A 25,625-nucleotide genomic window follows, 5' to 3' on the forward strand; every position below is an offset into this window, starting at 1 on the left:
CAGATCTGTACAAATCTGTAATAATAACAGACTGGATATTTAAATAAAGACTCAAATCTGATCTGGACTCCATGTCTTGTGTTTATCAGGATCATTTCCACTTGACATCAGTTTGATAATGTAAAGCACCAGAGGATGATGTAAAATGTGTTAGTGAATATGCAGGATGTACAGATGAACAATCCAGTGATGGATGGATGGATACTTTATTGATCCCGAAGGAAATTAAAGCCCCAGTAGCATAATACAGCAAATAATTAACAGTACAAAACAAAAGCAAACAGAATACAAGTATGCACACACATGGCTACATTAGGACCCTCAGTCTATAGCTACAGCCAGCCGTCCCTGCCTGGTGGACTTGTAGAGCCTGATGGCTCTGGGTTACGAAAGACCTTCTAATCCTGTCCGTGGAGCAGCTCTGTGACAGCAGCCGGTCACTAAACATGCTCCTCTGTTTAATGATCACTGTGCTCAGTGGGTGACTGACATTGTCCATGACGTAATAGAGTTTACACAGTGTCCTCCTTTCTGCCACTGTTACCAGTGGTTCCAGTTCAATGCCAACCACTGCACCAGCTCGCCTAATCAGTTTGTCCAGTCGTTCTTCGTCTCTCTTTTTAATGCTGCCACCCCAGCACAGTGATTAAAATAAATCGATCTGATTTAGTAGATCACCATCACTGTGATCCAACAGTAATTAAAGTAAATCCTTTTGATTTAGTAGATTTAGTGTTTTTGGTCTTTATTGATGTGATTTGAATCGTGATCAGATTGTAAACATGTGCTGCTGTGTGGAATGAAATGTAATTAATACATTTAAAGCGTTTATAAAGGATGCAGCGCTACATTCATTCTGTATTGTTCAGTGTGATCTGATTTCTGATTCATTTACAGATTCATTTCTTTATTAGAATCTTTAATAATGGAAGCAGCAGATGTTGGAAATGTTGCTCCTGTGGATTTACAGATTGTAATAAAAAAGGAAGAAGATGAAGATGAAGGTTACCTCTGTGAGTATACATGGTGCTTTAGATCCTTGATGCAGCATCACTCTCACTTTATCTTTCTTACGTCCTCACCTATACTTCTCCACTGGCTCTCTCAAAGCTTTTGTGATGTGCTTAAACGAACGAGCAGATCTGATCGCCAGAACATCCACTGCAGACACGATCACCACACGACCCATCCCACCCAAGGACGGATTAAGGATAGTCTGGGCCCCTGGGCAATGAATGAAGAATTGATGTGCTTTGCTGGCATGAAACCATATCCACTGTTATGTCATGTTTATTCTCTTTATAGTTGCCCTCACTTACCCTGTTGACCTTCTTCCCTCCGATAGTGCTGCTAAGATTTAAATATTTTTTATCTCTTTTTGTGTGCAGATATTTCTAGTTTTGTAAGTTAAATACAGATTTTTTTTTTCTATTTTTCCCCCAATTTTTCTCCCATGATCTAGTCGTGTCCAATTACCCTGATTGCGTCCTCTATACTGATTCGACCCTTCACCGCTGACTGAGGACGCCTCTCAACTGACACACGCCCCCTCCGGCACGTACAGTCAGTACAGACTGCGTTTTTCACCTGCACGAGTCGAGTTCATACACTTGACGGGCACTGTGTACGGAGGGCCACGCCCCCATCAGCATCATTCCTCAGCCCTGCGCAGGCGCCATCAGTCAGCCAGCAGGGGCCTATGATCCGACTTTCTTACCCTCTAACCCTGAACGACAGCCAATCGTTGTTCATGCAGCCGCCCAGCCCAGTCGGAAAGGCAGAGCCGAGATTCGATACGATGTATTCGAAACCCCAACTCTAATCACAGATTCTTCTTTTTTCAAATTGTCCCAACCTTCTTGGAAATGGGGTTTGAACTTATTGTCCCAATGTTTATGGAATTTAAGGTTGTAAATAGATAATTGATTCTGCTGTATAATTTATATGAATCAAGCAATGAAATATAAATTAGGAATGAGTTTAGTCCATGATCACCCTAGTGACCTTAATAAAGTACTGGGGTTAATGGATGAAACAGCTACTGTAAATTCACAACAACCCCAATTTACTCCAATTGTTCTGTGTTTACTTTACATATTAATAACATTTCAGATGGAGGAACATTCAACTCTGGGGAACACTGTAACCCTGAGGGGGGACACGCTGCTCCAGTGGACCAACAGCCTGAAGGTTTTATTAGAAAGATTATAAAAGAAGAAGATCCTGAAGACGATGATGACAGTAAGACATTTTATTGGGGCAAAGTAAAACCTTTCATGTAATAAGAAATATATTTTATTTTTCTGTACTTTGTATCCCTGCTTACATAAAGTTTCTTTTTTCTATTTCAGAACTGGACGACGACTTCTGCTGCTACTTGTGTCCATTTTCCTGTTCGGCCCAGATTTATCTCTACAAGCACATGAAGAGTTGTCACAACGGCAAAAACGAGACGCTTATTAAATCTGAAGAGGATGAAGGTAAAAATCCCAGTGATCAGCAAACCTCCTCTGATCCTCTCAGCATGAGCACTTCTCATCAACACAAGCAGAAAGAATTTAACTGCTCAGATTGTGGAAGGAGCTTTAGGTGGCAGAGTGCGCTCAAAATCCACCAGCGCATTCACACCGGAGAAAGACCGTACTGCTGCTCACAGTGTGGAAAGTCCTTTAATAAACCAGATCATCTCAAACTTCACCAGTACATTCACACTGGAGAGAAACCGTATTGCTGCTCACAGTGTGGAAAGTGTTTCAATCATCACACTCATCTCAGAAATCACCAGCGCATTCACACTGGAGAAAAACCTTATTGCTGTACAGAGTGTGGGAAAACGTTTGCTCAACAATGTCAACTAAAATCACACCAACTCATTCACACTGGAGAGAGACCGTATTGCTGTACAGAGTGTGGTAAAGCATTTATGCAACAGTGTCAACTGAAAAAACACCAGCGCATTCACACGGGAGAGAGACCGTATCAGTGCTCGGAGTGCAAGAAATGTTTCTCTCGAATGTGTCATCTTAAAACGCACCAGCTCACTCACACCGAAGAGAAACCGTTTTCCTGCTCACTATGTGGGAAGGGTTTCAATCGACATAATCGCCTTAAAATACACCAGCGCACTCACACCGGAGAGAAACCGTTTTCATGCACACAGTGTGGAAAGAGTTTTAATCAGCAATATCATCTTAAACTTCACGAGCGCATTCACACCGGAGAGAAACCGTTTTTCTGCTCAGTGTGTGGAAAGAGTTTTAATCAGCCTAATTGCCTTAAAGTTCACCAGCGCATTCACACTGGAGAGAAACCGTTTTTCTGCACGCAGTGCGGGAGGTGTTTTAGCGATGGGAGTGCTTTTAAAAGGCACCAGCGCATGCACACCAGAGAGAAGCTGTATCAGTGCTCGCAGTGCGGGGAGACTTTTAAACATCTTACTTACTTTCAAGTGCACCAGCGCATTCACACCGGAGAAAAAACATATTGCTGCTCACAGTGTGGGAGGTGTTTTATGTACCAGAGTCGTCTTAAAAGGCACCAGCACATTCACACTAGAGAGAAACAGCATCTGGATTGTGCCAAATGAATATTGATCACGTTAGCATCTGTTTACTCTTTTAACAAAATAACAACACTTGTAACATATAGGATACTTGTGTTGAGGTCATGTGGAATGTACACACACATTTTTGCAGTAAACTCTATTTAATTGCGGTGTCGTGCGTAAACAACTCAGTGGATCAGTGCGCATGTGTTTCAGTGAATCAGTCGTGGTTCAGGCCTTGAAAATCAGCTGTATAAACCAATCAGAGCTTCCAAATTCAGATTTTGGGTGGAATTTCAGTTGTTCCTCTGATCCAAAGCAAGATTTGCTATTTATTTTTTGTCCAATGTGTGTCATTCGGGTGAGCTGGCAACGAAAAACTCTCTTCATTGGTTGTAGAATTATTAGTGACAGTTAACAAAATGTACTTAGTTAAAAAGTTGGTAGAGATAAATCCAAAGGATGAAGATTTAAATCAGGTGATTAGTCAGTAATTCTAGTTTTCCATTCTTGTATTAACCTCCAACACTTTTGCTTTTACTTTTTACTTGAATGTTGTAAGTTAAAATGTGTAAATAAAGCTGGAAAGGTGTTTTTTTTTTTTTTTTTTATTTGGTTTGATTTCAGGCTGTGAGACGTAATAAAGCATATACAGTGTATCACAAAAGTGAGTACACCCCTCACATTTCTGCAGATATTTAAGTATATCTTTTCATGGGACAACACTGACAAAATGACACTTTGACACAATGAAAAGTAGTCTGTGTGCAGCTTATATAACAGTGTAAATGTATTCTTCCCTCAAAATAACTCAATATACAGCCATTAATGTCTAAACCACCGGCAACAAAAGTGAGTACACCCCTTAGTGAAAGTTCCTGAAGTGTCAATATTTTGTGTGGCCACCATTATTTCCCAGAACTGCCTTAACTCTCCTGGGCATGGAGTTTACCAGAGCTTCACAGGTTGCCACTGGAATGCTTTTCCACTCCTCCATGACGACATCACGGAGCTGGCGGATATTCGAGACTTTGCACTCCTCCACCTTCCGCTTGAGGATGCCCCAAAGATGTTCTATTGGGTTTAGGTCTGGAGACATACTTGGCCAGTCCATCACCTTTACCCTCAGCCTCTTCAATAAAGCAGTGGTCGTCTTAGAGGTGTGTTTGGGGTCATTATCATGCTGGAACACTGCCCTGCAACCCAGTTTCCGGAGGGAGGGGATCATGCTCTGCTTCAGTATTTCACAGTACATATTGGAGTTCATGTGTCCCTCAATGAAATGTAACTCCCCAACACCTGCTGCACTCATGCAGCCCCAGACCATGGCATTCCCACCACCATGCTTGACTGTAGGCATGACACACTTATCTTTGTACTCCTCACCTGATTGCCACCACACATGCTTGAGACCATCTGAACCAAACAAATTAATCTTGGTCTCATCAGACCATAGGACATGGTTCCAGTAATCCATGTCCTTTGTTGACATGTCTTCAGCAAACTGTTTGCGGGCTTTCTTGTGTAGAGACTTCAGAAGAGGCTTCCTTCTGGGGTGACAGCCATGCAGACCAATTTGATGTAGTGTGCGGCGTATGGTCTGAGCAATGACAGGCTGACCCCCCACCTTTTCAATCTCTGCAGCAATGCTGACAGCACTCCTGCGCCTATCTTTCAAAGACAGCAGTTGGATGTGACGCTGAGCACGTGCACTCAGCTTCTTTGGACGACCAACGCGAGGTCTGTTCTGAGTGGACCCTGCTCTTTTAAAATGCTGGATGATCTTGGCCACTGTGCTGCAGCTCAGTTTCAGGGTGTTGGCAATCTTCTTGTAGCCTTGGCCATCTTCATGTAGCGCATCAATTCGTCTTTTAAGATCCTCAGAGAGTTCTTTGCCATGAGGTGCCATGTTGGAACTTTCAGTGACCAGTATGAGAGAGTGTGAGAGCTGTACTACTCAATTGAACACACCTGCTCCCTATGCACACCTGAGACCTAGTAACACTAACAAATCACATGACATTTTGGAGGGAAAATGACAAGCAGTGCTTAATTTGGACATTTAGGGGTATAGTCTCTTAGGGGTGTACTCACTTTTGTTGCCGGTGGTTTAGACATTAATGGCTGTATATTGAGTTATTTTGAGGGAAGAATAAATTTACACTGTTATATAAGCTGCACACAGACTACTTTTCATTGTGTCAAAGTGTCATTTTGTCAGTGTTGTCCCATGAAAAGATATACTTAAATATCTGCAGAAATGTGAGGGGTGTACTCACTTTTGTGATACACTGTATACATACAAATCAAATCAAGGTTTATTTGTCACATACAGAGTCATACACGGTACAACTGGCAGTAAAATGCTTTTGTGACTGCTCAGCCACATTAGTTACAAACGTAAACAAAGTAGACAAAAATATATACTATACAAAAAAATAGAAATGTTTACAATCTAAAGTGTAAAAGAATACAGAAATTTAAAATTTAAATTTAAGAAAAAGCTTAAATATCATTTAAAAATAAAAGTAATTTAAAGTAAACCGAGTGTGCGAAAGTGACAGCAGTTGTGCGAGAACCGAACATCATACTGATCTAGTATTATTGTGCAACATAATGCAGTAAGAGTGTGAATATCATACACAAATACAAATCTATACACACACACACACACATATATATATATACTGTATATATATGGGCGGCACGGTGGCTAAGTGGGTAGCACTGCGTGCTCCGTGCCTGCGTGGGTTTCCTCCGGGTGCTCCGGTTTCCTCCCACAGTCCAAAAAGCATGCAAGTGAGGTGATACTAAATTGTCCATGACTCTGTTCGATATAACCTTGTGAACTGAAGAACGTTGTGTGAGATAAACTACTGTTTCCTGTCATAAATGTAACCAAAAAGTGTAAAACATGACGTTAAAATCCTAATAAACAAACAAACAAAATATATATATATATATACAGTGTATCACAAAAGTGAGTACACCCCTCACATTTCTGCAAATATTTCATTATATCTTTTCATGGGACAACACTATAGACATGAACCTTGGATGTAACTTAGAGTAGTCAGTGTACAGCTTGTATAGCAGTGTAGATTTACTGTCTTCTGAAAATAACTCAACACACAGCCATTAATGTCTAAATTGCTGCAACATAAGTGAGTACACCCCACAGTGAACATGTCCAAATTGTGCCCAAATGTGTCGTTGTCCCTCCCTGGTGTCATGTGTCAAGGTCCCAGGTGTAAATGGGGAGCAGGGCTGTTAAATTTGGTGTTTTGGGTACAATTCTCTCATACTGGCCACTGGATATTCAACCTGGCACCTCATGGCAAAGAACTCTCTGAGGATGTGAGAAATAGAATTGTTGCTCTCCACAAAGATGGCCTGGGCTATAAGAAGATTGCTAACACCCTGAAACTGAGCTACAGCATGGTGGCCAAGGTCATACAGCGGTTTTCCAGGACAGGTTCCACTCGGAACAGGCTTCGCCAGGGTCGACCAAAGAAGTTGAGTCCACGTGTTCGGCGTCATATCCAGAGGTTGGCTTTAAAAAATAGACACATGAGTGCTGCCAGCATTGCTGCAGAGGTTGAAGACATGGGAGGTCAGCCTGTCAGTGCACACTGCATCAACTCGGTCTGCATGGTCGTCATCCCAGAAGGAAGCTGATGCACAAGGAAGCCCGCAAACAGTTTGCTGAAGACAAGCAGTCCAAGAACATGGATTACTGGAATGCCCTGTGGTCTGACGAGACCAAGATAAACTTGTTTGGCTCAGATGGTGTCCAGCATGTGTGGCGGCACCCTGGTGAGAAGTACCAAGACAACTGTATCTTGCCTACAGTCAAGCATGGTGGTGGTAGCATCATGGTCTTGGGCTGCATGAGTGTTGCTGGCACTGGGGAGCTGCGGTTCATTGAGGGAAACATGAATTCCAACATGTACTGTGACATTCTGAAACAGAGCATGATCCCCTCCCTTCGAAAACTGGGCCTCATGGCAGTTTTCCAACAGGATAACGACCCCAAACACAACCTCCAAGATGACAACTGCCTTGCTGAGGAAGCTGAAGGTAAAGGTGATGGACTAAACCCAATTGAGCACCTGTGGCGCATCCTCAAGTGGAAGGTGGAGGAGCACAAGGTGTCTAACATCCACCAGCTCCGTGATGTCATCATGGAGGAGTGGAAGAGGATTCCAGTAGCAACCTGTGCAGCTCTGGTGAATTCCATGCCCAGGAGGGTTAAGGCAGTGCTGGATAATAATGGTGGTCACACAAAATATTGACACTTTGGGCACAATTTGGACATGTTCACTGTGGGGTGTACTCACTTATGTTGCAGCTATTTAGACATTAATGGCTGTGTGTTGAGTTATTTTCAGAAGACAGTAAATCTACACTGCTATACAAGCTGTACACTGACTACTCTAACTTATATCCAAGTTTCATGTCTATAGTGTTGTCCCATGAAAAGATATAATGAAATATTTGCAGAAATGTGAGGGGACAGCAAACAATAGAACTCAGCAGAACTCAAACAGCGTCCTAAAACAAAAAGACAAAAATAGGCAGTCCAGCAGATAAATGAATGTTAGTGAAAACTCATTTACCTGAAACTGATTGCCCGCATTCTCCACCACACAGGAGCTGGACTCACTTCTGTGTCATGTTTCTTTTGCAGAGGAATAACGGATGAACTCCTGACGAGCAGCTCGGGAGAAGAAACCACACACAACACACACTAATAGGTTGTTTAGTTTTTTCTTATTTATTGTTCTAAATGCAAGAGTAATTATACATGTGAAGTACGGGGTGGTTGTGGAATGTCCATGTTTTTGATGGTACACTGCACAGTTCGGAGTGGATGTCTATACACACTCTATGGATAAAAGTAACGGCCACAGTTATAATTAATGTATAATAAATCAGTTATATACAGGAAATTATGTGCTTCCAACCAGGGACGTCATAGTGGGGTGAAAAGTGGGACTGAGTTACCAGGGCCCCAAGTCGGGGAAGGGCCCTTGAGGAGTCTAGAAGGAGTCTGGACTGGGGTGAGGGGGGCCCATGGACACTGCTTGTGCATAGGGCCCAGAATTTGGTTCTACGCCCCTGCTTCCAACATTACTAAGAACAGGTTATATAGTAATGAGAAAGAAATGTACTTTGTGGGGTCTATAAGTACATTGTTAACAATAGTGTTTCCCAAAGTCAAGATTAGTTTTTATAGTTTATAGCTCATGAGTTACTTTAATATTTACTTAAATAATTTACAGAAGTTTGAAGCATCTTGCTTCAGTACAGCTTCATCCTCCAGTGCAGCAGGGGGATTTAATGCAGCTCCTCAGCTGCTTCACAACCCGACAATAAAGGAAGCTTCAGCAGCTGATCTGTTTGTACTAAACTCACTCATATGTAAGTAACATTTACATTCATTTATTTATCATTCTGTCATTATTAACTACATTCTAATTATTCATAAAACTACAGTTCATAATAAAATATCACTGTGAGGATTTGAGGAGCTTTAACTCCCTTCTTATTTACACACACAAACTGCTAGCTGTTAGCATTAGAGATGATTCAGTACAGATGAACCGACTCACTTAAACCGAGCCAGCCAAGTGAATCAGTTACTCGGAACTGATAGAAACACATCATGTTCTTTTAACTTTGTTTACAGATTCATTTCACAGTTCTGATTTCATCTGATCTCTGATAATCATTTACTGGTTCATTTCTTTATTAGAATCTTTAATAATGGAAGCAGCAGATGTTGGAAATGTTGCTCCTGTGGATTTACACATTATAACCATAAAGAAGGAAGAAGATGAAGATGAAGGTTACCTCTGTAAGTAAACATGGTGCCACTTTTGAACCTTGTGTAATGAGTAACTACCGTTCCTGTCATGAATGTAACCAAAGTGTAAAACATGACGATTAAATCTTAATAAACAAACAAACAACCAAACAAACAAACATGCTTCACTGTCACTCCTGATTTTCTTTGTACAATACCACAACTCCTCTCTAGGCACCCTGTCCTAACAGTCACTGGTATTCATCTGTGTTGAAAAACTAAATTCACAACAACCCCAATTTATACCAATTGTTCTGTTTTTACTTCAAATATTAATCACATTTCAGATGGAGGAACATTAAACTCTGTGGAACACTTTAACCCTGAGGTGGGACACGCTGCCCCAGTAGACCAACAGCCTGAAGGTTTTATGGAAAAGACTATAAAAGAAGAAGATCCTGAAGACGACGACAGTAAGACATTTTATTGGGGCAAAGTAAAACCTTTCATGTAATAAGGAATTTATTTTATTTTGTATTTTTCTGTACTTTGTATCCCCTTCTTATGATCAGTAAAGAGTATTGTTATCAGAGTGTGAATGAAAATTGGTAATTCAGGATGCATCTCTTCATGACTTCGGCGTGGGATCTAAGTCTGATGTTTATTTTACAGTGTTTGTTCATAATTATATATATAGATACAGTGCTCAGCATAAATGAGTACACCCCCTTTGAAAAGTAAGATTTTAATCAACATCTCACTGAACGCAGGAACAATTTTCTAAATTTTGACAAGACTGAGTTTCATAGAACATTTCTTTAACCCATAACATAAAAGTAAGGTTAATAATATAACTTAGATTACAAAATATTCAGTTTTACTCAAATGAGTTGATGCAAAAATGAATACACCCCACATCAAAAAGTACTACATCTAGTATTTTATATGACCACTATGATTTTTATGGACAGCATTAAGTCTTCTAATCATGGAATGAACAAGTTGGCGACAAATTGCAACGTCTATCTTTTTCAATTCTTCAAGAACGACCTCTTTTAGAGCCTGGATGCTGGATGGAGAGTGATGCTCAACCTGTGTCTTCAGAATTCCCCATAGGTGTTTGATTGGGTTCAGATCAGGAGACATACTGATTCACTTACACCCTGTTCTTCTTCAGAAATGCAACAGTGGCCTTAGATGTGTGTTTTGGATCATTGTCATGTTGGAAAAGTGCATGACAACCAAGGGCATGAAGTGATGGTAGCATCTTGTCCTTCAATATAGAGCAGCACATCTGTGAATTCATGATACCATCGATGAAATGCAGCTCCCCAACACCAGCAGCACTCATGCAGCCCCACATAAGGACACTGCCACCACCATGTTTCACTGTAGGCACCATGCATTCTTCTTTGTACTCCTCACCTTTGCGACGCCATACAGTTTGGAAGCCATCAGTTCCAAAAACATTTATCTTGGTCTCATCACTCCAGAGTATAGAGTCCCAGTAGTCTTCATCTTTTTCAGCATGGGCCCTGGCAAATTCTAGGCGGGCTTTTTTGTGCATGGGCTTCAGGAGAGGCTTCCTTCGTGGATGATACCCATGCATGCCATTCTTCTGCAGTGTACGCTGTACTGTGTCACGGGAAAAAGTCACCCCAGTTTGGCTTTTTACCTCTTTAGCTAACTGCAGTGAACTTGCATGCCGATTTTCTTCAACACTTCTCATCAGAAGACGCTCCTGTTTGGGTGTTAACATCCGTGGATGGCCTGGACGTCTCTGTAAGATGGTTGCAGTTCCATCTTTGTTAAATTTTTGTATCACTTTTGCTACAGTATTCTGACTGATCAGTAAAGCTTTGCCGATCTTCTTGTAGCCTTCACCTTTCTTGTGTAAAGAAACAATTTTCTTTCTCAGGTCTTGTGACATTTCTCTTCCATGTGGTGCCACTGCTGACAGCATGAAATGGGATGGGGTTTTCTTTGTTAAGTAACGCCCTTTTAACTGTCAACTGTCTGCTGGACACCTGTTTAATGAATAATTAGACTCACGTAGGTTAAATTCATGTTAATTAGAATTTTGTAGTCTAAACTCCTAAGACTTTCATTGGGGTGTACTCATTTTTGCAACATGGTCTTGAATGAATTTGTTGAGAAAATAACTTTTTTGTGTGTACAAATGAACAAATCTTGTTTGCAATCAATGGCCCACATTTGTGGGAGTATTTTGTAGTATAGTACCCCATAGAAAATGTTGATTCTGTAAAGAAACTAAAGGTTTTCTGACAAATCTGTTGGGGTGTACTCATTTATGCTGAGCACTGTATATATATATACAGTGTATCACAAAAGTGAGTACACCCCTCACATTTCTGCAAATATTTTATTATATCTTTTCATGGGACAACACTATAGAAATAAAACTTGGATATAACTTAGAGTAGTCAGTGTACAACTTGTATAGCAGTGTAGATTTACTGTCTTCTGAAAATAACTCAACACACAGCCATTAATGTCTAAATAGCTGGCAACATAAGTGAGTACACCCCACAGTGAACATGTCCAAATTGTGCCCAAAGTGTCAATATTTTGTGTGACCACCATTATTATCCAGCACTGCCTTAACCCTCCTGGGCATGGAATTCACCAGAGCTGCACAGGTTGCTACTGGAATCCTCTTCCACTCCTCCATGATGACATCACGGAGCTGGTGGATGTTAGACACCTTGAACTCCTCCACCTTCCACTTGAGGATGCGCCACATGTGCTCAATTGGGTTTAGTCCATCACCTTTACCTTCAGCTTCCTCAGCAAGGCAGTTGTCATCTTGGAGGTTGTGTTTGGGGTCGTTATCCTGTTGGAAAACTGCCATGAGGCCCAGTTTTCGAAGGGAGGGGATCATGCTCTGTTTCAGAATGTCACAGTACATGTTGGAATTCATGTTTCCCTCAATGAACTGCAGCTCCCCAGTGCCAGCAACACTCATGCAGCCCAGGACCATGATGCTACCACCACCATGCTTGACTGTAGGCAAGATAAAGTTGTCTTGGTACTTCTCACCAGGGCGCCGCCACACATGCTGGACACCATCTGAGCCAAACAAGTTTATCTTGGTCTCGTCAGACCACAGGGCATTCCAGTAATCCATGTTCTTGGACTGCTTGTCTTCAGCAAACTGTTTGCGGGCTTTCTTGTGCGTCAGCTTCCTTCTGGGATGACGACCATGCAGACCGAGTTGATGCAGTGTGCGGCGTATGGTCTGAGCACTGACAGGCTGACCTCCCACGTCTTTAACCTCTGCAGCAATGCTGGCAGCACTCATGTGTCTATTTTTTAAAGCCAACCTCTGGATATGACGCCGAACACGTGGACTCAACTTCTTTGGTCGACCCTGGCGAAGCCTGTTCCGAGTGGAACCTGTTCTGGAAAACCGCTGTATGACCTTGGCCACCATGCTGTAGCTCAGTTTCAGGGTGTTAGCAATCTTCTTATAGCCCAGGCCATCTTTGTGGAGAGCAACAATTCTATTTCTCACATCCTCAGAGAGTTCTTTGCCATGAGGTGCCATGTTGAATATCCAGTGGCCAGTATGAGAGAATTGTACCCAAAACACCAAATTTAACAGCCCTGCTCCCCATTTACACCTGGGACCTTGACACATGACACCAGGGAGGGACAACGACACATTTGGGCACAATTTGGACATGTTCACTGTGGGGTGTACTCACTTATGTTGCCAGCTATTTAGACATTAATGGCTGTGTGTTGAGTTATTTTCAGAAGACAGTAAATCTACACTGCTATACAAGCTGTACACTGACTACTCTAAGTTATATCCAAGTTTCATGTCTATAGTGTTGTCCCATGAAAAGATACAATGAAATATTTGCAGAAATGTGAGGGGTGTACTCACTTTTGTGATACACTGTATGTATATATATATATATATATAAATATTAGGGCTAGGCGGTATGGCCAAACACTTGTACAACAGTATTTTTTAGAATTCTGACGGTTTCATGGTATACCACGGTATCTTTTACCACTGAAATTTTATACAGGTCTTTGGCTCATTCTTTTTTCAAGAGTACATAGAATATAAATCATTTTCATTTCATCATGTCTATATATAATGGAGGTTTTGCTTGGCCCCACAAAATGACTCAATATATGAAGGTATGAATATGCATTCTGCTACAGTGAACAATTTTTATTGTGCAAACTGCAAAGTAGTAAAAACAGAACGTTAATGCCAAAAACCATCACATTTTATTATGTGAGTACTGTACAGTTTCCTTAGTTCTCCCAATGAAATCGTTATACTGAAGTATTTCTCTCTTGTACTACATACAACATTGCTTCAGTGTTGGTATAACGTCGAAAAATGCTACTTTGCCGCTCAGGTGGCACAGCGGTAAAAACACATCCTGGAACCAGAACTGGAGTTTTGAATACATCGTATCGAATCTCAGCTAAGGCTGAGCGGCCACATGAACGACGATTGGCCTGTTGTAGAAATCAGGTCCTTGTGTGAGTGGTTTGTTACTGCATTTGTGAAATTTACATTTCACAATTTTTTTACATTGTATGATGTATTAATGTAGACATACTGTACGGCCCTTTTCTGTCACTAGGTACCCAATACGTTCATTATACTAAAATTTACATTTATAATTTTTACAATATATTTATATCATTTTTTTTTTTTACTGTGTAGGACTTTTATTCTGTAGTACAGGTATAGTGAATCCTACATGTCACTGTAGAACTATTACAACATTTAATGCATTTTAAACAGTTTTCTGTTTCATGCACTTTTTAGACACTCCCTTAGTTCGTCTGGATAGACCTCACATTTAAGAAAGAGCGTTAACTAAAAAAGAACCTTTTAAGCCGCTCAAGTGGTGCAGCGGTAAAACACATGCTGGGACCAGAGCTGGGATCTCGAATACATTGTATCCAATCTCGGCTATGCCTGCCGGCTGAGGCTGAGCGGCCACATGAACAACGATTGACATGTTGTTCAGATAGGGGTGGGATTAAGCCGGACGGGGTCTCTCTCTCTCAGACTAGTGCGATTACGCCCAGCACTAATACATATATTGGTTGTACTGGTACAATGACAATAAAGACATCCTATTCTATATATTACATAAAGTTTCTTTTTTCTGTTTCAGTAACGAACGATGATTTCTGCTGCTACTTGTGTCCATTTTCCTGTTCGGCCCAGATTTATCTCTACAAGCACATGAAGAGTTGTCACAGCGGCAAAAACGAGACGCTTATTAAATCTGAAGAGGATGAAAGTAAAAATCCGAGTGATACTATTCAAACCTCCTCTGATCCTCTCAGCATGAGCACTTCTCATCAACAACAGCACAACTGCTCGTACTGTGGTCAGAGCTTCAGGTGGCTGAGTGATCTGAAAGTCCACCAGAACATTCACACCGGATACAAACCGTACTGCTGCTCACAGTGTGGAAAGTCTTTCCAAAAACACAATCTTTTAAAACTTCACCTGCGCATTCACACAGGAGAGAGGCCGTATTGCTGCTCACAGTGTGGGAAGTCTTTTATTCGAGATTCTCATCTCAAAATTCACCAGCGCATTCACACCGGAGAGAAACCGTACCAGTGCTCGGAGTGTAAGAAATGCTTCTATCGACAGTGTCACCTTAAAACACACCAGCTCATTCACACCGGAGAGAAACTGTTCTCTTGCTCTCAGTGTGGGAAGGGTTTCATTCAACATAGTCGTCTTAAAATCCACCAGCGCATTCACACCGGAGAGAAATCCTTTTTCTGCTCACAGTGTGGGAAGAGTTTTATTCATTATTATCAGCTTAAATGTCACCAGCACATTCACACCGGAGAGAAACCGTACTGCTGCTTACAGTGTGGGAAGTCTTTCCTAAAACAGAGTTTTTTAAACATTCACCTGCGCATTCACACTGGAGAGAGACCGTATTGCTGCTTACAGTGTGGAAAGTCCTTTATTCGAGATTCTTATCTCAAGATTCACCAGCGCATTCACACAGGAGAGAGACCGTATTGCTGCTCACAGTGTGGCAAGTCTTTTATTCGAGATTCTCATCTCAAAATTCACCAGCGCATTCACACAGGAGAGAGGCCGTATCAGTGCTCGGAGTGTAAGAAATGTTTCTATCGACAGTGTCATCTTAAAACGCACCAGCTCATTCACACCGGAGAGAAATCCTTTTCCTGCTCACAGTGTGGGAAGAGTTTCAGTCAACAATATCACCTTAAAATACACCAGCGCATTCACACTGGAGAGAAACCGTTTTTCTGCACGCAGTGCGGGAGGTGTTTCAGCGATGGGAGTGCTTTTAAAAGGCACCAGCGCATGCACGCCAGAGAGAAGCTGTATCAGTGCTCGCAGTGCGGAGAGAGTTTTAAACATCTTACTTATTTTCAAGTGCACCAGCGCATTCACACTGGAGAAAAAACATACTGCTGCTCACAGTGTGGGAAGTGTTTTATGTTCCAGAGTCGTCTTAAAAGGCACCAGCACATTCACACTAGAGAGAAACAGCATCTGGATTGTGCCAAATGAATATTGATGACAGGATGTTAGCATGTGTTTACTCTTTTAACACAATAACAACAGTTGTAACATATGGGATACTTGTGTTGAGGTCATGTGATTAAATAAAACTCTATTTAATTGCGGTGTCGTGCGTAAACAACTCAGTGGATCAGTGCGCATGTGTTTCAGTGAATCAGTCGTGGTTCAGGCCTTGAAAATCAGCTGTATAAACCAATCAGAGCTTCCGAATTCAGATTTTGGGTGGAATTTCAGTTGTTCCTCTGATCCAAAGCAAGATATGCTATTTATTTTTTGTCCAATGTGCGTCATTCGGGTGAGCTGGCAACGAAAAACTCTCTTCATTGGTTGTAGAATTATGAGTGACAGTTAACAAAACGTACTTAGTTAAAAAGTTGGTAGAGATAAATCCAAAGGATGAAGATTTAAATCAGGTGATTAGTCAGTAATTCTAGTTTTCCATTCTTGTATTAACCTCCAGTACTGTTGCTTTTACTTTTTACTTTTTACTTGAATGTTAAAACGTGTAAATAAAGCTGGAAAGGTGTTTTTTTATTTTTTATTTTTTATTTCAGGCTGTGAGACGTACTTTAATAAAGCTTTATTTTTGGATTGCATCATCTGAGCATCTCCATCATTCATCAACAATACACATAGTAGCAGCCCACAAGTAATCAGTTTTAAATGACTTAGACTTAGGGTAGGTTTCCAGCGTAATTCCTTAGTCCATTGTGCAAATGATCTACCCATTTGCTTACATATATACATACAAATCAAATCAAGGTTTATTTGTCACATACAGAGTCATACACGGTACAACTGGCAGTAAAATGCTTTTGTGACTGCTCAGCCACATTAGTTACAAACGTAAACAAAGTAGCCAAAAATATATACTATACAAAAAAATTGAAATGTTTACAATCTAAAGTGTAAAAGAATACAGAAATTTAAAATTTAAATTTAAGAAAAAGCTTAAATATAATTTAAAAATAAAAGTAATTTAAAGTAAACTGAGTGTGCGAAAGTGACAGCAGTTGTGCAAGAACCGAACATCATACTGATCTAGTATTATTGTGCAACATAATGCAGTAAGAGTGTGAATATCATACACAAATACAAATCTATACACACACATATATATATATATTTATATATATATATATACATACACACACACATACATATATTTATCTTTATACAGTACAAGTCAAAAGTTTGGACACACCTTCCCTTCAATAATGTTTTTCTTGATTACTTTTATTTTCTACATTGTAGATTAATACTGCAAACAATCAAACTATAAAGGAACATATGGAATTATGTAGTGAACAAAAAAGTGTTCAACAAACCAGAATATGTTTTATATTTTACCAACTCTACCTCTGCACAACACAACTGATGGTCTCAAACACATTAAAATAGCAACAAATTCCAGAAATTAACTCTTGACAAGGCACAAACGTTAATTGAAAACCATTCCAGGTGGAAACCTCATGAAGCTGATTGAGAAAATGCCAAAAGTGTGCAAAGCTGCCATTAGAGCAAAAGATGCTACTTTAAAGAATATAAAACATATTCTGGTTTGTTTAATACTTTTTTGTTCACTACATAATTCCATATGTGTTCCTTCATAGTTTAGATATCTTCAGTATTAATCTACAATGTAGAAAATTTAAAAAAAAATCACGAAAAAACACAAGAATGAGAAAGTGTGTCCAAACCTTTGACTGGTACTGTATACTCATATATACACAGAAATTTAGATCCGTGTACGTTAGTCCTATTTTGGTTGAGGACTCGAAAAGCTTGTGGGAAAAAGCTCCTTCTCATCCTCTCTGTTTTGGTATTCAAGGCACGAAAGCGTCTCCCAGACCGTAACAAAGAAAACAGTCCATTACTGGGATGACTGGGGTCCTTTACTATCCTCCTGGCCCTGGACCAGCACCATTTCCTGTATATGAACTGCAGGTCACAAAGCTCAGGTATATACAGTACATACCTAAACGATCAAGCCATTGTGCAGGGGTTTCATAAATTCGTGGACAATAATACTTATTTTTTATAACTTTGCCTTCCGATTTCCAACACAAGACAGCAAACAATAGAACTCAGCAGAACTCAAACAGCGTCCTAAAACAAAAAGACAAAAATAGGCAGTCCAGCAGATAAATGAATGTTAGTGAAAACTCATTTACCTGAAACTGATTGCCCGCATTCTCCACCACACAGGAGCTGGACTCACTTCTGTGTCATGTTTCTTTTGCAGAGGAATAACGGATGAACTCCTGACGAGCAGCTCGGGAGAAGAAACCACACACAACACACACTAATAGGTTGTTTAGTTTTTATTTATTTATTGTTCTAAATGCAAGAGTAATTATACATGTGAAGTACGGGGTGGTTGTGGAATGTCCATGTTTTTGATGGTACACTGCACAGTTCGGAGTGGATGTCTATACACACTCTATGGATAAAAGTAACGGCCACAGTTATAATTGATGTATAATAAATCAGTTATATACAGGAAATTCTGTGCTTCCAACATTACTAAGAACAGGTTATATAGTAATGAGAAAGAAATGTACTTTGTGGGGTCTATAAGTACATTGTTAACAATAGTGTTTCCCAAAGTCAAGATTAGTTTTTATAGTTTATAGCTCATGAGTTACTTTAATATTTACTTAAATAATGTACAGAAGTTTGAAGCATCTTGCTTCAGTACAGCTTCATCCTCCAGTGCAGCAGGGGGATTTAATGCAGCTCCACAACCCGACAATAAAGCACAGAACAAGGAAGCTTCAGCAGCTGATCTGTTTGTACTAAACTCACTCATATGTAAGTAACATTTACATTCATTTATTTATCATTCTGTCATTATTAACTACATTCTAATTATTAATAAAACTACAGTTCATAATAAAATATCACTGTGAGGATTTGAGGAGCTTTAACTCCCTTCTTATTTACACACACAAACTGCTAGCTGCTCCGCTAACTGTTAGCATCACACATGATTCAGTACAGATGAACCGACTCACTTAAACCGATCCAGCAAAGTGAATCAATTGATCGGAACTGATAGAAACACATCATGTTCTTTTAACTTTGTTTACAGATTCATTTCACAGTTCTGATTTGATCTGATCTCTGATAATCATTTACTGGTTCATTTCTTTATTAGAATCTTTAATAATGGAAGCAGCAGATGTTGGAAATGTTGCTCCTGTGGATTTACACATTATAACAATAAAGAAGGAAGAAGATGAAGATGAAGGTTACCTCTGTAAGTAAACATGGTGCCACTTTTTTTTACCCAATATTGTGGTTACTGTAGCTTCACCCACATCTATTATCAGTAATAGTTCATCACTAGACCATTTTCTGTCCCTCAAATAAACTGGTTCCTAACCATAATACCCTCTATTACATTATCCTTATTCCACCCACTCCATCCTCTCAGTACTCTCTTCTTCACCCCTCCACCACTCTCTATGTTACTTTGTACACTCCATCCCAAGTATCTAAACTCATCCACTTTCACCACCACTTTCACCATTCCTCTTCACTCCAATACACACCTCCTTCTCTCCAGGCTCGCCAACCAAATTACAATGTCATCTGTGAACATCATAGTCCATAAGGGCTCCAGCCTAACCCTGTCTGTCAGCTTGTCCATGAACATTGCAAACAAGGACCCAGAGCTGATCCTGAATGCAGTTTATCACTCCCAATGAAATCCCACCGCTGTCACACAGTCCTTAAACATATCTTACACCATCTTTACATGCTTCACTGCCACTCCTGAGTTCCTGGTTCAATACCACAACTCATATCTAGGCACCCTGTCATAACAGTCATAACCCCAATTTATCCGGATTGTTCTGTTTAGACTTCAAATATTAATAACATTTCAGATGGAGGAACATTCAACTCTGTGGAAGACTTTAACCCTGAGGGGGGACACGCTGCTCCAGTGGACCAACAGGCTGAAGGTTTTATGAAAAAGACTATAAAAGAAGAAGATCCTGAGGATGACGACAACAGTAAGACATCATTTTATTGGGGGCATTTATCAGAATATGAATCTTGATTAGTAATGAGTGTGAATGAAAATTGGTAATTCAAGATGCATCTCCATGATTTTGGCATGGGATCTAAGTCTGATGTTTATTTTACAGTGTTTGTTTATAATTATATATATACAGTGTATCACAAAAGTGAGTACAACCCTCACATTTCTGCAAATATTTTATTATATCTTTTCATGGGACAACACTATAGACATGAAACTTGGATATAACTTAGAGTAGTCAGTGTACAACTTGTATAGCAGTGTAGATTTACTGTCTTCTGAAAATAACTCAACACACAGCCATTAATGCCTAAATAGCTGGCAACATAAGTGAGTACACCCCACAGTGAACATGTCCAAATTGTGCCCAAAGTGTCAATATTTTGTGTGACCACCATTATTATCCAGCACTGCCTTAACCCTCCTGGGCATGGAATTCACCAGAGCTGCACAGGTTGCTACTGGAATCCTCTTCCACTCCTCCATGATGACATCACGGAGCTGGTGGATGTTAGACACCTTGAACTCGTCCACCTTCCACTTGAGGATGCGCCACAGGTGCTCAATTGGGTTTAGTCCATCACCTTTACCTTCAGCTTCCTCAGCAAGGCAGTTGTCATCTTGGAGGTTGTGTTTGGGGTCGTTATCCTGTTGGAAAACTGCCATGAGGCCCAGTTTTCGAAGGGAGGGGATCATGCTCTGTTTCAGAATGTCACAGTACATGTTGGAATTCATGTTTCCCTCAATGAACTGCAGCTCCCCAGTGCCAGCAACACTCATGCAGCCCAAGACCATGATGCTACCACCACCATGCTTGACTGTAGGCAAGATACAGTTGTCTTGGTACTTCTCACCAGGGCGCCGCCACACATGCTGGACACCATCTGAGCCAAACAAGTTTATCTTGGTCTCGTCAGACCACAGGGCATTCCAGTAATCCATGTTCTTGGACTGCTTGTCTTCAGCAAACTGTTTGCGGGCTTTCTTGTGCGTCAGCTTCCTTCTGGGATGACGACCAAGCAGACCGAGTTGATGCAGTGTGCGGCGTATGGTCTGAGCACTGACAGGCTGACCTCCCACATCTTCAACCTCTGCAGCAATGCTGGCAGCACTCATGTGTCTATTTTTTAAAGCCAACCTCTGGATATGACGCCGAACACGTGGACTCAACTTCTTTGGTCGACCCTGGCGAAGCCTGTTCCGAGTGGAACCTGTCCTGGAAAACCGCTGTATGACCTTGGCCACCATGCTGTAGCTCAGTTTCAGGGTGTTAGCAATCTTCTTATAGCCCAGGCCATCTTTGTGGAGAGCAACAATTCTATTTCTCACATCCTCAGAGAGTTCTTTGCCATGAGGTGCCATGTTGAATATCCAGTGGCCAGTATGAGAGAATTGTACCCAAAACACCAAATTTAACAGCCCTGCTCCCCATTTACACCTGGGACCTTGACACATGACACCAGGGAGGGACAACGACACATTTGGGCACAATTTAGACATGTTCACTGTGGGGTGTACTCACTTATGTTGCCAGCTATTTAGACATTAATGGCTGTGTGTTGAGTTATTTTCAGTAGACAGTAAATCTACACTGCTATACAAGCTGTACACTGACTACTCTAAGTTATATCCAAGTTTCATGTCTATAGTGTTGTCCCATGAAAAGATATAATGAAATATTTGCAAAAATGTGAGGGGTGTACTTACTTTTGTGATACACTGTATATATATATACAGTATATATATATATAACAGTATTTTTTAATACGTTCACTATACTAAAATTGACATTTATCATTTTTCACTGTGTAGGACTTTAATGCATTTTAAACAGTTTTCTGCTTCATGCACTTTTTAGACGCTCCATTAGTTCGTCTGAATAGTCCTCACATCTAAAAAAGAGCGTTAACTAAAAATGAACAAAGAACCTTTTAAAATCTGGGATTGTTGTTCATTTCTTGCTTACTGCAGAACCAGTTTGTGCAATTCTATTGGTTTTTGTATGTTTATTGGCTGAAAACGAGACGAAAGAACCGTCAGGCGGACATCCAGTATAAAACTAATGACTGGTTCACACTACACGACTTTTGCCCTGATTTTCGCTCGCCGACTGGTAGAGCTAGGTTCCCGAAGCGAGATATCTAGCATGTCAAAAATCTGGATCCGAGTTGCTCGACTGGCAATGAGTGCGATGTCGAACAGCCAATGAGAACGCAAGGTACAGTGTGAGGGGAAACGCAGGAGAGGAGTGTAAAAGGTGGGACAGGGGCGTAATATATGTAGGGCAGTGGTAGCTCAGTGGTTAAGGTACTGGACTAGTAAACAGAAGGTTGCCGGTTCAAGTCCCGCCACCACCAAGTTGCCACTGTTGGGTCCCTGAGCAAGGCCCTTAACCCTCAGTTGCTCATTGTGTAAGTCGCTTTGGATAAAAGCGTCTGCTAAATGCTGAAAATGTAAATGTAATATAGGGTGTGTTTGAAAAGCTAGCTCTCTCTCTACATGGACAAATTTTACGTCATCCTACGCGCGCTCCGGAGAAGGAGGCTGTTTGAAATCCTAGATGCCTTAATAAGCTGTCTAGTAAGGCATCTTAACATTTCAATGTTATTTTGACTCAAGAACGAGTGAGCATCGGAAGCGTCCTCAGTGATCAAGGCAATCCCAGCATTCAGTGCGGCAGCTCTTCTCTCACAGAAAAATAATAAAAACATGGCGGATGGGGCGGAGAAACGAACGAAGTTATTTTCAAACGTAAATAAATTATTATTGATTTTTAACTTGTATAAACTTGTACATGTGTTTTTATTTGCGAGTTCGGGCTTGTCAGTGAATCCGTTTTCGGTACATGAAGGGAGATGTTAGGGGACATCCTAGCTCTCTGTGCCACCCCATCCCATTGGTTTGAATGACAAGATGCTAGATGCTAAAAGCGAAGCCCGATGGAATCACTGTCTAAGTAGCGCGTTCGAATAACCTGCCTTATAAATCATTGCCTTGTTAGAATGCTCTCTACTGAGGCAGCTGCCTGTGTAGACAGGAAGACAGCAAGGCAGCTCACTAGGTTTTCGAACACACCCACTGTTTATATCAGAATACATCAGCACACACACAAGTTTTACACAGTATTTCTGACCTGATCGTTCTCTACAAAACACCCACGCTGCATTGCAACAAATATTTATTAACCTCCAACTCACTACAGAACAATCCATGCTGGTCGCGTAGCCAAATCCACTCGGATTCGTTTATTTTTCCTCTTTGATTTTACGCTGCACATCAGCACACAAACTTTGATCGCTCGCTTATTGTTGACGTGTATTTTTGGACGTGGTGTCGTTAAACCCCTCGTCACTTCTCGTTTTTGTTTTCATGACAGAACGTAGTTTGGGAGACCAGAGAAGCTCATCTGTAATTCCAGTTGGTGATAGATGGTGTAGTGTGAAATACACACCGACCTGTTAGACTCCCGGTTACAAGAGATCCAGTCGTGTAGTGTGAACTGTCCAGAGACCTGACCACTTGGAATGTCGTGTAGTGTGAACTTGGCATAACATGACCACAGAGGTGTGCAGTGTCCAGTACGCGAATCCCTTCCCCATATTATGTAATTTTTATATGCAGATAGAGGAAACATATGCACGTCAAATATACAAATACAAAAGGTCAGATTTGAAGTCTACAGCAACTGTATAAATTCTATTCTATATATTATATAAAGTTAATTTTTTTCTGTTTCAGTAACGAACGACGACTTCTGCTGCTACTTGTGTCCATTTTCCTGTTCGGCCCAGATTTATCTCTACAAGCACATGAAGAGTTGTCACATCACCAAAAACGAGACGCTTATTAAATCTGAAGAGGATGAAGGTAAAAATCCCAGTGATCAGCAAACCTCCTCTGATCCTCAAGAACAAAAACAGAAGGACATTAACTGCTCAGATTGTGGAAAGAGCTTTAGGTGGCAGAGTGATCTCAAAGTTCACCAGCGCATTCACACCGGAGAGAAGCCGTACTGCTGCTCACAGTGTGGAAAGTCCTTTAAAAAACGGGATCATCTCAAAATCCACCAGCACATTCACACTGGAGAGAAACCGTATTGCTGTACGGAGTGTGGAAAGTGTTTCAATCATCACTCTCATCTCAGAACTCACCAGCGCATTCACACTGGAGAAAAACCCTACTGCTGTACAGAGTGTGGGAAAGCTTTTAAGCAACAGTGTCAACTAAAAAAACACCAGCGCATTCACACTGGAGAGAGACCGTATCAGTGCTCGGAGTGTAAGAAATGTTTCTATCGACAGTGTCATCTTAAAACGCACCAGCTCATTCACACCGGAGAGAAACTGTTTTTCTGCTCACTGTGTGGGAAGGGATTTATTCGACATCATCATCTTAAAATCCACCAGCGCATTCACACCGGAGAGAAATCCTTTTCCTGCTCTCAGTGCGGCAAGAGTTTCAATCAGCAATATCACCTTAAAATACACGAGCGCATTCACACCGGAGAGAAACCGTTTTTCTGCTCAGAGTGTGGGAAGAGTTTCAATCAGCATCATTATCTTAAAATCCACCAGCGCATTCACACCGGAGAGAAGCCGTTTTTCTGCACGCAGTGCGGGAGGTGTTTCAGCGATGGGAGCTCTTTTAAAAGGCACCAGCGCATTCACACCGGAGAGAAGCTGTATCAGTGCGCGCAGTGCGGGAAGAGTTTCAAACATCATACTTATCTTAAAGTGCACCAGCGCATTCACACCGGAGAGAAACCATATTGCTGCTCACAGTGTGGGAGGTGCTTTAATTACCAGAGTCATCTTAAAAGGCACCAGCACATTCACACTAGAGAGAAACTGCCTCAGTGATCACAGTATGGGAAGAATTGCAATCCACCAGAACATTCACACTGGAGAGAAACACAACCGTGCACGATATCAGAACACTTGTTGCCCTCTGCTCTACAGCTGAAGATGGCAGGTGGGTGTTTCAACTTTCAGTATGACAATGACCCTGAACTCACAGCCACCAATATTATGGATCAAAGAAAGGAAGGTGAATGTCCATTAGGGGCCAAGTCATACTTCTGACTTCAATAAAATAAATATAAACTGTGGATGGACTTAAGTGTGTTAAAATGTGTAAATAAAATAAAGCTGGAAAACTAAGTTTTCAGGCTGTGAGACGTCATGTAGCTTCATTTTTTGATTGCATAACACTTATAAAAAGAAAGTCTTTATGTCTCTATATGTACTTATATGTATCTGAAATGATAATAAAGCCTCCTGAACCCTGTTTGTCTCTGGTTGTGTGGTACACTGCTTAGTTCACTGAGGTTTGGATGACTGTATACTCTGTATGGACGTAAGTATTGGGACATCCCTTCTAATCATTGAATTTTGATAAGAAACAGTTTAGGGAACTTTCTACACTCACTGTCCATTTTTCAGCTCCACTTACCATATAGAAGCTCTTTGTAGTTCTACAATTACTGACTGAAGTCCATCTGTTTCTCTAAATGCTTTGTTACCCCCTTTCATGCTGTTCTTCAATGGTCAGGACCCCCACAGAGCAGGTATTATTTAGGTGGTGGATGATTCTCAGCACTGCAGTGACACTGACATGGTGCTGGTGTGTTAGTGTG

The 25,625-nt window shown here is 41.0% G+C and overlaps 3 protein-coding genes across 3 annotated transcripts; all 3 read left to right on the forward strand.

Moving 5' to 3' along the window:
• Nucleotides 1-917: 917 nt before the first annotated feature.
• Nucleotides 918-4,065, forward strand: LOC134335660 (zinc finger protein 501-like). The gene is made up of 3 exons (XM_063018244.1): nt 918-1,013; nt 2,113-2,241; nt 2,352-4,065. Exons 1-3 carry the CDS (start codon nt 926-928, stop codon nt 3,584-3,586), a joined length of 1,452 nt encoding a protein of 483 aa, XP_062874314.1. The 5' UTR covers nt 918-925; the 3' UTR covers nt 3,587-4,065.
• Nucleotides 4,066-9,313: 5,248 nt separating this feature from the next.
• Nucleotides 9,314-16,460, forward strand: LOC134302625 (zinc finger protein OZF-like). Its single transcript, XM_062987793.1, has 2 exons — nt 9,314-9,404; nt 14,531-16,460. The coding sequence occupies exons 1-2, from the start codon at nt 9,314-9,316 to the stop codon at nt 15,925-15,927; spliced, it is 1,488 nt and encodes a 495-aa protein (XP_062843863.1). The 3' UTR covers nt 15,928-16,460.
• Nucleotides 16,461-18,699: 2,239 nt separating this feature from the next.
• Nucleotides 18,700-25,268, forward strand: LOC134335675 (zinc finger protein 501-like). The gene is made up of 4 exons (XM_063018263.1): nt 18,700-18,753; nt 19,100-19,201; nt 19,833-19,961; nt 23,729-25,268. The coding sequence occupies exons 2-4, from the start codon at nt 19,111-19,113 to the stop codon at nt 24,847-24,849; spliced, it is 1,341 nt and encodes a 446-aa protein (XP_062874333.1). The 5' UTR covers nt 18,700-18,753; nt 19,100-19,110; the 3' UTR covers nt 24,850-25,268.
• The last annotated feature ends 357 nt before the right edge of the window (nt 25,269-25,625 follow it).

Source organism: Trichomycterus rosablanca, chromosome 2 (genome assembly GCF_030014385.1).
Source record: "Trichomycterus rosablanca isolate fTriRos1 chromosome 2, fTriRos1.hap1, whole genome shotgun sequence".
In the NCBI taxonomy this organism is placed as follows: Eukaryota; Metazoa; Chordata; class Actinopteri; order Siluriformes; family Trichomycteridae; genus Trichomycterus; species Trichomycterus rosablanca.